Source organism: Moschus berezovskii, chromosome 17 (genome assembly GCF_049115385.1).
Source record: "Moschus berezovskii isolate FMDL1 chromosome 17, NW_MosBer_1.0, whole genome shotgun sequence".
Classification (NCBI taxonomy): Eukaryota; Metazoa; Chordata; class Mammalia; order Artiodactyla; family Moschidae; genus Moschus; species Moschus berezovskii.
Genome location: NC_142476.1, coordinates 57,188,157 through 57,204,919, shown reverse-complemented (window position 1 = coordinate 57,204,919; position 16,763 = coordinate 57,188,157). Strand labels below are relative to the sequence as shown.

General features: G+C 37.8%; 2 protein-coding genes across 3 annotated transcripts in view; one reads left to right on the top strand and one right to left on the bottom strand.

The window, feature by feature from the left end:
• Positions 1-16,271, top strand: part of LOC148775167 (uncharacterized) — a 77,749-nt gene extending 61,478 nt beyond the window's left edge. Inside the window, exon 4 of the mRNA XM_088844929.1 lies at positions 15,581-16,271. The gene's annotated coding sequence lies outside the window, so the exon portion shown is untranslated. The remainder of the gene's footprint in view (positions 1-15,580) is intronic.
• The window catches only part of WDR64 (WD repeat domain 64), a 150,544-nt gene that overhangs the window by 49,141 nt on the left and 84,640 nt on the right, over positions 1-16,763 (bottom strand). Inside the window, exons 14-17 of one of the 2 annotated variants that reach the window (XM_088845492.1) lie at positions 10,106-10,282; positions 8,968-9,033; positions 3,939-4,069; positions 238-339 (exon numbers count right to left, since the gene is read on the bottom strand). In XM_088845492.1, coding sequence (XP_088701618.1) covers positions 238-339; positions 3,939-4,069; positions 8,968-9,033; positions 10,106-10,282 — 476 coding nt within the window. The remainder of the gene's footprint in view (positions 1-237; positions 340-3,938; positions 4,070-8,967; positions 9,034-10,105; positions 10,283-16,763) is intronic. The other variant, XM_088845494.1, reaches the window with a different exon arrangement.

Below are 16,763 nucleotides of genomic sequence, written 5' to 3'. Positions count from 1 at the left end.
AGCAAGAAACTAGAGTGGGTTGCCATCTTCCTCCTCCAGGGGATCTTCTGGACCCAGAGATTGAACCTGCTTCTCCTGCGTCTCTTGCATTGTCAAGTGGATTCTTTACCACTAGTGCCACCTGGGAAGACCCTTCCCTCAATTGTACCTTCCTAAATGCTGGGATGAGGAGAACTCTTTTTATATCATCCACTTAAGTCCCAGACAATATTTCTTGATCAGTAAGTGCTGAGTTACCTTCCACATTCAGGATTACGAAAGAGAAATAGTATATCATTAATTCTAAAGCGTTTAGGGTCCAAGTCAGGGTCTACAGTGAAGCAGTCTTCTGGTCTATACCTAGGAATAAGCATACATTCACAAGATAAAAATTCACAAATAAGGTAACGTACATTATTATATATTCCATGCAGAGGTAATCAACTCCTGAAATGTTGATTATCATTGAATATGGAGAGAAAACCCAAAAGTATAGCATTTGAACTCTTCCTTAATAAATATCTATATAACAACATGATCTTTTAGTGTTTAGAAGTCTTTTAATTCAATCAGTTTGTCTATTAGTTCAGAGAGTGAGCTTATACAACCTCCTGAAAGTTTCATACATTTTAAATAATAGATTTCTACTGTTTGAATAAGTGCAGTGAGAAATTAGAATAAAATGTAGTTACTACCCTCAAACAGGTAGTTACTACCACATAGGAGAAGAAGTACGTCAAGGCTGTATATTGTCACCCTGCTTATTTAACTTATATGCAGAGTACATCATGAGAAACGCTGGGCTGGAGGAAGCATAAGCTGGAATCAAGATTGCCGGGAGAAATATCAATAACCTCAGATATGCAGGTGACACCACCCTTATGGCAGAAAGGGAAGAGGAACTAAAGAGCCCCTTGATGAAAGCGAAAGAGGAGAGTGAAAAAGTTGGCTTAAAGCTCAACGCTCAGAAAACAAAGATCATGGCATCTGGTCCCATCACTTCCTGGCAAATAGATGGGGAAACAGTGTCAGACTTTATATTTTCGGGCTCCAAAATCACTGCACATGGTGATTGCAGCCATGAAATTAAAAGATGCTTACTCCTTGGAAGGAAAGTTATGACCAACCTAGATAGCATATTAAAAAGCAGAGACATTACTTTGCCAACAAAGGTCCATCTAGTCAAGGCTATGGTTTTTCCCGTGGTCATGTATGGATATGAGAGTTGGACTGTGAAGAAAGCTGATCGCTGAAGAATTGATGCTTTTGAACTGTGGTGTTGGAGAAGACTCTTGAGAGTCCCTTGGACTGCAAGGAGATCCAACCAGTCCATTCTAAAGGAGATCAGTCCTGGGTGTTCATTGGAAGGATTGATGCGACAACTGAAACTCCAATACTTTGGCCACCTCATGCAATGAGTTGACTCACTGGAAAAGACTCTGATGCTGGGAGGGATTGGGGGCAGGAGGAGAAGGGGCTGACAGAGAATGAGATGGCTGGATGGCATCACTGACTTGATGGACGTGAGTTTGAGTGAACTCCGGGAGTTGGTGATGGACAGGGAGACCTGGCATGCTGTGATTCATGGGGTCACAAAGAGTCGGACACGACTGAGCGACTGAACTGAACTGAACTACCCTCAAACACCTTATAATTAAGTGGAAAAGGAAAGCAGGTAGTTCAGTAATCACACTATTCTTCCTGCTCCAGTCTCCAATTGACTCCGATTCCCAAGAACACCTTCCTAGGTAGTTTCATAGAAGGAGATGGATGGTCTCCCACCGTCTGCCCTGGCACTTCATAGTAGGCTTTTAAAGCCATGTTTGATATTCCTTATAGGAAATAGATGTTGTAACAAACTGTTCTTTTTCCTTTAGCGAAAATTACCTCTGCTAATTTGCATGGACATGTGATGAAGGACCTGCTGGGGAGTGAACCAAGCTCAAAGGAGGAGACTGCAAATTTGATAACTTGTTGAGCTCCGTTTTACATATTTCTGCTCTGCAAGTGAACTGCATGGTAAAGTGGATTATTCATTAGCAATAACAATTTCTAGTTTGCACCCAAAAAAGCATGGGACTTGGAACAGAAAAAGAAGGACTATTTCTCCTGATTGGTGAAGGGCTCTTAGACAAAGTTTGAGGTAGAGGTAGAGATGGCCATCCTTAACTTTAGAGTCTTTAAACTGGACCTAGATTACTTTGGACAGTTAAATTATATGTTTTGCAAAATACTCCAGTGATTCTAAATCAATTGTTTTAATATAATCATCTTTTTGTGGGAAGAGGACACTGTATGACCCATTGTAGTCAGTTATTCTTCTTTGGGTGCTGGATTTGCCTGCATCCCCTGGCAAACTGCCTCGCACTTCAAGAATAGATTCAAGAAGAATCTCCACTTTTGAATTGGGAATATTCTCAGGGGAGCTGCAATCTCTTTTAAGCTGTGGCGGTAGATTATGGTCTTTGCATTTTTAGTCTAGTAGATGCTTTCCCAAAACAGTGAGTCATACATAAGCTGGCACAGTGTGAAAACTGTATTAATAAGAAGATGAGGAATTGTGTGGTGTTATTATTTAGGAATAAAGTGACACGTATACAGTCTGTGAGAAAAGCCACAAGGATTGGAGGAAAGGAACTGAAGGATGACAGGAATTCTAGGGGCAGGGCCCAGCAGACCCTGAGCTGAGGTAAAGAGGAGGGGTTTGCAGAGACAGCTACTTCAGCTTAAGTTTCAAAGAAAAGCATACCCAGAGTCCCAGAAAGAAAGGCATATTTCCTCCCAAAACTTGGCTAAAAGTGAAAACTCTGACATGGACTGAAAAGGGGCATAGAGTCTAGGTAGACATATACAAGTACTGTAGCTAGGAGAGGCAGAGATTTCTTTCACTTTTTCTTCTTCTTTTCCCTTGTCTTCTCTGACTCTCTTCTCCTTTATACCTCTTTCCTTCCCCAAAATGCTTAAATAGAATTTATTTTATTTTTAATTCATTGTTAAGGTTCTTGGCCATCTTATACCTTGAAGTACAACTTTAGAAACTCTCTTGATATAGGGTGACACACGGCCCTTGCTTAGAGCCCAATTACACAACTGAGGAAAGGTTATTGTTTTTAACCCTTCCATAACAAATAATACAATGTTACATTATATCCTTTATAACCAATGGTAAGCATATTTAGAACTGGATTTCCAGGGGAGGGTAAATTTTGTGGAACAGAACAAATCTAGTTAGTTGAGACGTAGAATTGAATATGTAATGCCCTTGTTAGTACAGCCCTGTAGTATTGGGTGGAGCTCTTTTCCACAAGAGCTTATGGAAAAACCCAAAAGAACTTTTTGACCACCCCAATAAACTGGATGTGTTGGAGTGGTGAATGAGAAGGAAAACCCATCTTAATTACCTCTCACCATTTGGCGCTGGTGTCACTGGGAATACCAGATGAGATGGGGGAGGGTAGATTGGGAAGAAATCTTGGGCATGTGGGACTTTAAGGGTCTTGTTGTTCATCCATATGGTAACTGCCAGTAGGCAATTGGATATGTGTGCTTGAAACTCTTAGATTATTATTTTAAATTACTACATATTTTAAATATTTGTTAAAGTTACATATTTGGACAAGATTGTACATGGAAAGCATATACTAACTTTAGTACATGCTTTAGTACATACTCTATGTACATAAAGTACATACTCTAGTACATAGTTAAGAAGAGTAAATGTAAAAGCACTTGGGAATACAAATAATTAAGGTTTACTTTATTCATATCATTCTGGGATTTAGACACTTAGTACATACCCTGCTTATAAAGATAACCTCCAGGAAAGGCTCCTTGAGAAAATTATCATCACTTTTATGTATTGCTTTTCTTTTTTTTAAGTAATGAATGTTACTTTGACTCTTCTGCAGTGCAGTTTTTAAGGAAATGAGTATAGTATTTAAGGAAACAATGCAACTCACACTTCTTTGACAGTTGATGTTACAAAATTCCATAAGATGATCACACCATTTAAGGTTCCAGCAGCTATCAAATTATATCCTTCTATTTGTAATAGATCGATGCAATTCACTTCTATTCTAACAGCAGGATTCTGAAGAGGGAAAGAAACAGACCCAGTGACCATAAAGAACATAGTATCTAAGCACAGTACAAAAGCAATGTGTATACTTTGTTGTTCTCTCATTAACTTAAATCAAAAATAGTATATATTTAGATCCTAAAGCATGAAATTTAGTAAAATCTAAATTATTTTGGCATAAAATAATTTATAGAATTTAATAAAGCAAGAAAAAATATACTCTTCATCTATTGTCTTCTTCCTTCAGCCTAAGCTGCTGCTGCTAAGTCACTTCAGTCGTGTCCAACTCTGCACAACCCCATAGACGGCAGCCCACCAGACTCCCCCATCCCTGGGATTCTCCAGGCAAGAACACTGGAGTGGGTTGCCATTTCCTTCTCCAACGCATGAAAGTGAAAAGTGAAAGTGAAGTCACTCAGTCGTGTCCGACTCTTAGCAACCCCATGGACTGTAGCCCACCAAGCTCCTCCGTCCATGGGATTTTCCAGGCAAGAGTACTGCAGTGGGGTGCCATTGCCTTCTCCATCAGCCTAAGCTATCAACCATTAAATTACCTTCCCACCTTTCTCCTCTTTTCAAACTTCTTGAAAGAATATCCTATATTAGCTCTTCTAACTTACTGACCTTCCTTTCACCCATGGCCTAGTTTCTGCTCCATGCCATTCTATGAAAGCTTTTTCTAAATATCACTAGAGACTTTCTTTTGTCAGTGCTATTTGATATGTTTCAGTTGTCTTGCCTCAAGTATTTTTTGGTACCTACTATGTTAGCCACTCCAGTACTATTGCCTAGAAAATCCCATGGATGGAGGAGCCTGGTAGGCTGCAGTCCGTGGGGTCGCTGAGGGTTGGACACGACTGAGAAACTTCACTTTCACTTTTCACTTTCCACTTTCACACATTGGAGAAGGAAATGGCAACCCACTCCAGTGTTCTTGCCTGGAGAATCCCAGGGACGGGGGAGCCTGGTGGGCTTCCGTCTATGGGGTCACACAGAGTCGGACACGACTGAAGTGACTTAGCAGCAGCAGCAGCAGCATGTTAGGTTCTTGGGATATATAGTTAAACAGAATGTCAGTAAACCCAGAGAAAATTTTAATACAATTCAAGCATTCAGATAAACTGTTCAGATAACTGTTAATTCAGATAAACTGTTAATTACGTATAATTTTTTTTGAGAGTTTATGTTTTATTTGACAGATATACTAAGGACTTTAAGCCCAGGAGATAGCATCTTAAGTAATCCTGGGAAAACTGCTCCAAGGAGGTAAGGAGGAAGCTAGGATATATAGGAATTATCCAACAAAAGACACAAAAGGTTACTGTTAATAAAAGAAAACTCAATTTAAGGAATTTAACACTTTTCTATGTATGAGAAGATGCAAGAGTCTGGGCTCTCTTCATTCCTTTGATATGTACCTTAGCTATCTGGGGCCAGTATCCTGTTTTCACATCCCGAGTTTCCTCAGGGCTCACCATCAGAAGTGGCTGCAGTCTGATGGCTGCTAGATGGTAAGTACTCTTTGTTTCCTTCCTGAGTTCCCTCGGGACTTACCAGCTCACCATAAGAGTTGGCTACAATCACCGATGACTGTGATATCTTTTTTTACTGATATGGCAGACAATATTTTATTTCTCAGTTCTTCATCTTCGTCCAAAATTTGAGCAATACCTGGGAGACATTTCATGACCAATTTTTGTCCCATGGTGCTGGGACGTTCTTCTTAGATCTGGCAAAAATTTTTGTTGATATGCCACTTTGGATGTTAATTTATGGATTAGGTTCTGTTGACAATTAAAGATTCTCTGGATCCTTTGTCTTACTAGTCCACTATGATCCAGGAAGTGTTTTCACCTTATTGCTTATTTCTGTACCTAGAATCACACTATTAGAATTATTTTATGAGTCATAAATGTGATCTATTTCCTCAAAATGTTTAGCCATCATTAGTTTTGTCACAGGGCCTAGTTATACATTGGGTACAGTATATAAAATAGACAGGATATAAGTAATACAGCTAGTAATATTAACAAAGTCATAGGGCAGCATGGAGACAAAAAACACATTTGGAAATGAAGAACAAATTAAAACAACGATTACACCTTTGTTTACAAAGCTATATTTTATTAACTTGTTGTAAGTTATAGCATAAGAGGAAACCTCTTTTGGAAAACAAAGATTAAAACTAATATATTTTCCAAAAAGTCATAAAGTTATAAACCATGTTTATCAGTTCATCTAGTCCAATAAAGTTAATTCCTGTTGATCTGGATGAAGTCAGATTTTCCATTAGAGTTTTGAGAGTTCTAGGGAAAGATAGCATGTCTTTCAGTTTATCAGTCATTTTTTGTTGTTTATTTGCTATGTCATGTCTGACTCTTTGAGACCCCATGAACTGCAGCACACCAGGTTCCTCTGTCCTCCACTATCTCCCAGAGTTTGCTCAGATTCACGTCCATTCAGTTGGTGATGCTATCAACCATCTCATCCTCTACCATCCCCCTTCTCCTTTTGCCTTCAATCTTTCCCAGCATCAGGGTCTTTTCCAGTGAGTCGGCTCTTCACATCATATGGCGAAAGTATTAGATCTGCTTTGGCGACAGTGCTTCCAATGAATATTCAGGGTTGAGTTCCTTTCAGATCAACTGGTTTGATCTTGCAGTCTAAGGGACTCACAAGAGTCTTCTCCAGCACCATTATTCAAAAGCATCAGTTCTTTGGTGCTCAGCCTTCTTTATGGTTCAGCTCTCACATCTGTATGTGACTACTGGAAAAACTACAGCTTTGACTATACAGATGCCCTAAAGCAATAAAATAATGGTGGCATGAGACCCACATCCTGCCCAGTGAGCTCAGTAAGTTAATGACCCCTAGGACAGGATACATAGTAGGAGCTCATTAAAAATACATGCAGTGACATACAAAAGTCTCAAAAACCTACTAAAGAGTATTTAAGTATATACTGTGTGATTCAACTTACATAGCATTCTAGAAGAAGGAAAAACAAATCTAAAAAAAATCAAAGCAATAATTGTCTTGAGTGAGGGGCAAGTATTGATTGGCAGGGGTATGAAAGTGTGTTTTATCTTGATGGGGTTTGGATTGTGCTTTGAATATATTCCTATTCAAATTCATTGAATAGCACACTTAAATTCTATGCATTTTATTATTTGTAAATTTTGCTAAAAAATGTAAATAGTGAAATCTAGTTAAAGATACATATACTGAAGTATTTGGGGATGATATGTACTGATATTGTCATCTTACTTTGAAAAACATTTTAAAAAGGAGGATTGAAAGGTGAGTAAGCAATGAATACAGCCTTGACGTACTCATTTTCCGTCTAGACAAGGCTATGGTTTTTCCCGTGGTCATGTATGGATGTGAGAGTTGGACTGTGAAGAAAGCTGATCGCCGAAGAATTGATGCTTTTGAACTGTGGTGTTGGAGAAGACTCTTGAGAGTCCCTTGGACTGCAAGGAGATCCAACCAGTCCATTCTAAAGGAGATCAATCCTGGGTGTTCATTGGAAGGACTGATGCTAAAGCTGAAACTCCAATACTTTGGCCACCTCATGCGACGACCTGACTCACTGGAAAAGACTCTGATGCTGGGAAAGGTTGGGGGCGGGAGGAGAAGGGACAACAGAGAATGAGACGGCTGGATGGCATCACCGACTCTGTGGACATGAGTTTGAGTGTACTCTGGGAGTTGGTGATGGACAGGGAGGCCTGGTGTGCTGTGATTCATGGGGTCGCGGAGAGTCGGACACGACTGAGCGACTGAACTGAACTGAACTGAAGCAATGAATATGTAACTACATATACAATGAAGCAAATATTGCAAAATATTTGTAAAGAGTAAATTTTAAGTGGAGGGTTTTATAGGTGCTCATTTTATAAAGCTGCTAATTGTTCTATATTTGTGAAATTTTTCATAATGAAATGTTGAGAAAGAAAAACCTATGAACCATACACTCTTCAGAAAAGAGATTTTATATATAATTACAAAGACTTTTTACACCACTGGAAGTCCACCCATGGACAGAGAATTCAAGGATCCTAAATTAGGGAGTTAAGGACCCTGGCTGTGTAATTCTAAGGATCTATTACTAAGGACTTGTCAGGAGATACTTCTTTTTATCTGTGTGTGGAAAACAATATTGGTTTCTTTCAATCTGCTTACAATTTTGAAAATCAGAGAATATCCTGTAACAAAAATAGTCTGATGATATATTTTCCTTATTTAGATTTTTAAAACAATATTTAGGACAGCAAGAAAAATTAACTAGATATCAATAAGTGATATCACCAGAGCAATATAAGAAGTTTAAAAAATAAAAGCTGAAAACAAAAAGTTGAAATTTTATTAACTGATATTGGAAAATCTAGTTAAAATCATATAATGTAAACATGGTGAAATAATAATTAGCCAGAAAATATGAACAACAATTTTGTGACCTCTTGATATGATCCCAAATTTACTCTTGTCAAAATCGAGGAGATGTGAAAACAACCTAGCTATTTTTAGATAGATGAAAACATGAAATGCTAATGGACTCCCTGAGTGGAGCTGAAAGAATAATTGTGATTATTTCCAAGAGTAGTTTCTAATAAACTGTTGAAACTTCATCTACACCAAGCTGCTCAGAAATTAACATTGCCATGGCAAAAGTGACCATATACAAAGTAAAAACACAAATAAGAAAATGGGAAAAAATATTTGAAACTTCTCTCACAGAGGACTGATATTCCTAATTATTTATACATATATGTGTGTATTCTTATATTCCTAATATAGAGAGCTTTTTAATACAATAGAAAAAAAGAAAAATCTAGATAGAAATATAAACGAAGAATAGACAAATGATCCATGTACATAAAAATATTTAATCTAAAAACTTGTCATACCTGAAACTTATCCAGAACTACTAGGGTCATATCAAAAAGACTCGGAAACCTGAAGTGTCCAACTAGCTTGAGATGGGACAATTTGAGAATTAATCAATAATGCAGTAGACTGAAACACATCAAGAATATTTAAATTTGTGATCTCATAATGATACTAAACAAATAAAATCCACTGACCACTTTTGTAGGATGCTAGAAAACCAGTTTCTTACTCTGAAAACTGATAAATTTAAGAAAACAGTCAGTCAGTTACTTTGATTTCCTATCTGAACTGTACCTCAGGGTAACTAAATTGTTGATAATAGTTTTTATTTAGAGATACATTCCAGCTAACAAATTAATCAGGATGGTAAAATGGCAACTCTGAATGAAATAATAAACCTAGGTAGTGATCATTAATGGCTGCTGACATCCCCCCCAAAAAAAACAATATTATGTGAATTTTGATGGAGGTAATGACACGTGTACTACAGTGATCTCCATGTTGTATAGAGTCTTTTTTTTTTAATCAAAGCTGTATGCACCAGGTATAATTAACAGATTAAAGGAAGTAAAAAAGAACCTCTTCAATTTACCACAAGGGTGCAATCAGCAAAATCTGGAAAATGAGAAACCAGGCACTAATTGTCCAGTATCATCAAGAAATGAATTACAAGGGGAAAAAAAGATAGGGAAAGATAATTACAGCTTTAGAGACATCAACCAAATGCAACAAAAGGACCTTGATTGGATTCTGGTTGAAACAAACTGTAAGAAATATATATTGTATGAGAAGATCTGGGAAAATTGAAAACTGTGATGTGATTATATTAAAGATGTCTTATAAATTATTTTAGAAAATATTTGAGGAAATACTGGTACCATTGTTCTATTTTTGAGTCATTACTGTTTAGAGATACATACTGAAATATTTAGGGATAAAGTTACACGATGTTGAGGATTTGCTTCAAAATAATCCATCCATAGACAGTGGTCATGGGGAAGTGGTAGAAATAATGAGGAAAAAATTTGGTCATAATAGATACTTTTTGAAGCTGGCTAACAGTACATGAAAATACACTGTATTATTTTCTCTACTTTTGTATATGTTTGTAATTTTTCATAATATAAAGGAAAAAAAATTCAGGAAGAAACTTACACCAACACGCTGAGAGAAGTTTTTCTCAACTATCAACTCTACATCTGGGAAGGGAATACCCATGCTCCTTTCTTTAGTAGACACCCTTAGATGCACAATACGATTCCCATTTTGAAGGACAGGCACAACATCAGGCAGCTCCCATATCACCGCAAGGTAAATATCATCTTCTTTACCCTTTAATAGAAATCCAGTGAGTACATGAAAAATTCATTTAACTATTTTGAGCTGTTTTAATGGCATAGAGAAAAATAGAACATACAGTGATATACTCACCACTCAGCTTTATCAGATCTTAAGCTCTACCTGTCCCTCCATAATATAAGTCCTTTTTCTTCTTTACTTTCTAGAGGTAACTAGTAACCTGAATATGGTTTTAGTTATCAAAGTTTATACCTACATGACATATTCAGGTTTTAGTCATATATATAGCTTCCCTGGCGACTCGGACGGTAAAGAATCTACCTGCAATGCAAGAGATCCATGTTTGATCCCTGGGTCAAGGCTATCCACTGGAGAAGGAAATGGCAACCCACTCCAGTAGGTGGAGAAAACATGGACAGAGAAGCCTGGGGGGATTGTAGCCCACGGGGTCAAAAAGTGTCAGTCATGACCTAGTGACTAACACTTTTCATATGTATGTTACATGACATGATATTGCTTTCAGGCTTCTAACCTTTTTATAGAAATTATATAAAACTTTATGGATTCTTACTCACCTTGCTTGTTTCACTTAATTTATTTTTGAGATTTATGCAAGTAATTACATGGCACTCTAGTTCATTTATTTTTAACTGCTTTATAGTATTGTATGAATATACTATATTTACTTATCCATTCTCCTACTGGTGAGTGTTCAGGCTGTGAATTTTTCACTGCATGTTTTTATGGACAAATGACATATTTTCTAGCACATGTGCCTGGTGTAGAATTATTAAATTGTAAGATATGTGCATCTAGTTCTTTCTTAACATTCTTGTCAAAACTTGGTTTCATTTGATTTTTTAAAAATTATTTTTGGCTATCTGATAGTTTTAAAATAGGACATTTAAAATTTTTTTAATTTATTAATTACATTAATCACATTTTCCTAAAGTTGAACATATTTTTCATGTATTTTTGAACCATCTGATTTTCTTATCTGTTCTTTGTCCATTTTCTGTTGGGCTGTTTCTTTTTCTTCTGGATTTGTGTCATTTCTTTTGATAGTCTGGTTCCTAATCTTATTTACTTGGGGTGCATTTGTCTTTTCACAGTCTGTGACTTGTTTTTCTACTTTGTTTTCTAAGAAAGGTGTTTATTTTAATTTGACTGGAGTGACGATATCTTTGTGATATCCCATTTATTCAGGTTGTCTTTATGTCCTTTAAGATCCCACCACAAGAACCTTGTATGTTATTGTTGGATTTGTTTTAGGTACCTTTGATTTTTATTTGCTATTGTCATCATTCTTTCTGTTTTCTAGTTGGTTATTGTTGGTGAGATGCTTTTAGTTTTAGAATTTTCAATTTTTATATGGGAATAAAAGCTACTTTGTAAAGGTTATTTTGCTGGCAGAGCAGGAATCTTTGTAGGTTGAAAGTCAGCTCTGGTAAAATGAAGAGAATATTGGTTCTAGGCATGGTGACAATGTGTTTCTAGTCTTAGTTCTAGTGAGACCTTGGATGAAATATATATCTTTATGGGGCCTTATTTTCCTTAGTTCATAGATAAAAGTACTATTTTAAAAAACTTTATGTTTCGAGGTGTAGCTCTAACATCTCTGTTATCTCATATGTATGTTAATTCAAAAGTGTGAGCCAATGGTACTCCTATATACTAGTTGATTCTTTAGTGTTTTCACCATCATGGGATTAGAAGGAATCTCAGCAATATCCAAATAGTGATCAGATATTGATATACTGAGCAGTAGCTTGGTTAGGGTCGTGGGCTCCCTTGATGAGATAAATTGGCTACAGTGGTTTTAGCTAACCATTTCAGATAGTAGCTCTCAGACTTTCTGAATTCAAAGAACACGAAATTTTTAAAAATCTTTTAAAAGATTGATTTAGAGTTACTAATATTTCATTTTAGCAAGAAAGGACATGGGGGGACCCTTATTCAGAGACTCTCCTAAGATGAGATTTGAGCACGATGTTTCATCTGCAAGTATCCTTCAATCCCCAGAGGTGTGGAGGGGGCAATATGTGCTATGGTTTATGCGTAGTTTTCCTTGCTTCCAAGGACGTAGAGGAGTAGCTGAACAAATGTGTAACAGCCTTTGGTACTTTTGAAATTGGGAAGAGAATGGGAAGCAGAAAGGCTTATTGATGGTATCCCAGCAGAGGACTGCTGTGGGGAATGCTGAACCCCAACCCTCAAGAATACCATGGCTGTATATCCCCGCTTTGGGACTGTCATCTCTTGCATTTTTCTAGTAGCCAAAGTCCAGTGAGAAGAAAAACTGTAGTTAAGTGGGTCTAGAAGCTAGAGAGAAGAATAGACAAAACATGCAGAACAGATCCCAGAGTAGCTAGAACTTCTGGGAAGTATGATAACTTGAGCAAACCTGAACAATACTTCAGTTCAGTCACTCAGTTGTGTTCAACTCTTTGCGACCCCGTGGACTGCAGCACGCCAGGCTTCCCTTGTCCATCACCAACTCCCGGAGCCTACTCAAACTCATGTCTATTGTGTCGATGATGACATCCAATCATCTCATCCTCTGTCGTCCCCTTCTCCTCCCACCTTCAATCTTTCCCAGCATCGGGGTCTTTTCCAATGAGTCAGTTCTTTGCATCAGGTGGCCAAAGTATTGGAGTTTCAGCTTCAGCATTAGTCCTTCCAATGAATATTCAGGACTGATTTCCTTTAGGATGACTGGTTGGATCTCCTTGCAGTCCAAGGGACTCTCAAGAATCTTCTTCAACACCACGGTTCAAAAGCATGTGAGTTCAAAACAGAAATAAAAACCAACACATGATCTTTAAGTTTAAGAATTTGGTTGATGAGTTAAAGTAGACAGTGCCTGTCTGAGACTTGAACTAATAGCCTAGCAGTAGAGAAATATTTCAAGAGTCAGCAAAGCTAAGACAAAACAAAAACAGAGGAAAAATATAAGAAATCTGGAGGACAGATTCAGAAGATCTAATGAGTCAGACATGACTGTGCAACTGAACTGAATATGCAAATAATGTGAGTTCCCGAATTAGAAAAAGAAACATATGCCAAAGAGACATCTAAGAAATGAATAATAATACAACAAAAATCCCCTGAGCTGGAAGAAATACCTAGGACTTCAGATTGAGTTTCCAGTGGAATTGATGAGAAAAGATACACACATAGGCATAGACTTGAAACTCCAAGGACAAAGATAACATCTTATAAATTTGCAGAAAGAATAAGTTGCTTACAAAGGAAGAAGACTCAGACCAGTTTTGGATTGCTCAGTGACAGCACAGTCACTTCAAGACAGTGAAATTACATATAGACCAAATAAAAGGTCCTGTAACTCATGAATGGAGAAAGAAACAGCAACCCACTCCAGTATTCTTGCCTGGAAAATTCTATGGACAGAGGAGCCTGGCAGGCTACAGTCCATGGGGCCGCAAAGAGTCAGACATTACTGAGCGATTAAGCACACACACACACACAGGCTCTAAAATTTTGGTCTGCTATTTACTTACTATATTGTCATTTCTTTAATACCAGCTAGGAGATTTAGAAAATATTTTATCCACAATGTTTCATGGCTTTCAGTGACTGTCCTGAGTAGTTATCTAATATAGAATCCTGGGATTTAGAAAAATAACTACCGTATGTGGAGCACACCAAATGTTTCTTGAATTGTGTTGAGTTTAGTTGGAAATCAGAGGAAAGCAGTCTTCCCTGACTCCCAAATTAGGCTAGGCACCACCTGCCATCATTAATTTCTATAGCACTTTGTGCCAGCATTCATAACACATATAACAGGTGGATCAATATCAGTCTTTCTTATTAAATTAAAAGTTCCATTGTGAAATGGGAGATATCTTTCTGATTCATGGTAAACATTTGGTAAATGGTTACTGAAAAAAATGAGTGAATAAATGAAAGTATTCCAAAAATTAAGTATGTAAATCAAGCCATAGTTTACTTTGAATAGGCAGAAAATAAGTGATAAGCAAATAATAAGATATAAATAATAATGAAAAAAATAAGTGTTTTCAACATCATCCTTATTGTAAATTTCCCCCTCCAACATTAATAAAATACCCTAAAATGCCCCGTAGATTTACTATTGTATACCTTACAAGGGGTTTTTTTATATTTCTTCATTCTGTCAATCCTTAGTGAACACCTACCCTGGGCAGAGCTAGAATACAAATATTAATAAGAGAGGTTTTCAGTCCTCATCAGGTTCAATCTATGGAGTTCTGGAGACAAAAAATGAAAATAATCAAAGCAAAAACTGCTACAGTAGATCTAAAAGCAATTTTGACGTGGGAACAGCACCATGCTACATTTTGCAGTTTTTAAAAAGGAGTGTTTATAATAGCAGATTTTGTCTGTTGGGATTGCACTAACTTAAGGTCCGTCTAGTCAAGGCAATGGTTTTTCCCGTGGTCATGTATGGATGTGAGAGTTGGACTGTGAAGAAGGCTGATCGCCGAAGAATCTATGCTTTTGAACTGTGGTGCTGGAGAAGACTCTTGAGAGTCCCTTATACTGCAAGGAGATCCAACCAGTCCATTCTAAAGGAGATCAGTCCTGGGTGTTCATTGGAGGGACTGATGCTAAAGCTGAAACTGCAATACTTTGGCCACCTCATGCGACGAGTTGACTCACTGGAAAAGACTCGGATGCTGGGAAAGGTTGGGGGCGGGAGGAGAAGGGGATGACGGAGAATGAGATGGCTGGATGGCATCACCGACTCGATGGACATGAGTTTGAGTGAACTCCGGGAGTTGGTGATGGACAGGGAGGCCTGGCGTGCTGTTGATTCATGGGGTCACGGAGAGTCGGACACGACTGAGCGACTGAACTGAACTGAACTGAAAACAGATAAATTAATACATTGTCACCTTTGAGAGTATATTTCTAAGAAGTTCCTTTCTACAGTGCCACTTTTTTAGGGAGTAAGTGAGCTTGTTTTATTTATTACTTCTTTCATTTATTTTTTCAACATTACAGCAATTAAAGATTCCAAGGGATAAGAGGGTGGAGATGAGTTTAGTTTTATTTCATCTCTAGAAGTTGAGTAGATTCCTAGGCCAAGCTCTGATGAAAGTAGTCAACATGAATGACTGCATGAGCTGGGGCAAGGGGTGTGCACGTGTGTGTCAGTGCCAGGTGGTAAAAAAATGGGAAATAAAGAATAAGAATGTTCAGTCTAAGGCCATCCATTGAACAAAATGGTAAGCTATAAGAAAGACCAGTGCCATCTCTAGCCAAAACTTTATTTAGACCCAAAGTTATAGTTTCCTAATGACCTCTTTGCTTTGTGTCATCTTTTAGGTTCTTCCTTCACAGGCTGAAAACCCACAAGTGTCTATGCCCAGTTTTCAAGGATAATGCTACTTGCAGTTTCGGTTTTCAGAAGGAATGTGGCTATGTTTAGATGATACTTAAATTATTGCTTTATTTTGTCAATTCAGTAAAAAAAAAGAAAAATCAGACTAAGTGTTCATTTAGTCATGTATGGATGTGAGAGTTGGACTGTGAAGAAGGCTGATCGCCAAAGAATTGATGCTTTTGAACTGTGGTGCTGGAGAAGACTCTTGAGAGTCCCTTGGATGGCAAGGAGATCCAACCAGTCCATTCTAAAGGAGATCAGTCCTGGGTGTTCATTGGAAGGACTGATGCTAAAGCTGAAACTGCAATACTTTGGCCACCTCATGCGACAAGTTGACTCACTGGAAAAGACTCTGATGCTGGGAAGGATTGGGGGCTGGAGGAGAAGGGGACGACAGAGAATGAGATGGCTGGATGGCATCACCGACTCAATGGACATGAGTTTGGGTGAACGCCAGGAGTGGGTGATGGACAGGGAGGCCTGGCGTGCTGTGATTCATGGAGTCGCAAAGAGTCGGACACAACTGAGCGACTGAACTGAACTGAACTGAGTCATGTATTGACATGGCTATCAACTTGTTTTCACCTTGCTACAAATTACTTAATACATAATTAAATAGAACTGTGTTGATTCCTTGATTGTTTGTGTCTCAATTATCTAATAGAACGTTAATCTTTTTCCTTTGGTCTTTATGTTATTCAAATTTTAACTACGTTTCTCAGTATTTCATTTTATATATTGAGGAAATTGTGTCCATCAGTAAGAATTCCACATTCTCATCATGGCAGAATTACAAAGAAGATCTTTAAAAGAAATTTACATGTGTTCCCCATCTTGAACCGCCCTCCCACCTCCCTCCTCATCCCATCCCTCTGGGTCATCCCAGTGCACCAACCCCGAGCATCCTGTATCATGCATTGAACCTGGACTGGCAATTCATTTCACATTAGATAATATACATATTTCAATGCCATTCTCCCAAATCATCCCACCCTCGCCCTCTCCCACAGAGTCCAAAAGACTGTTCTATACATCTGTGTCTCTTTTGCTGTCTTGCATACAGGGTTATCGTTACCATCTTTCTACATTTCATATATATGCGTTAGTATACTGTATTGGTGTGTT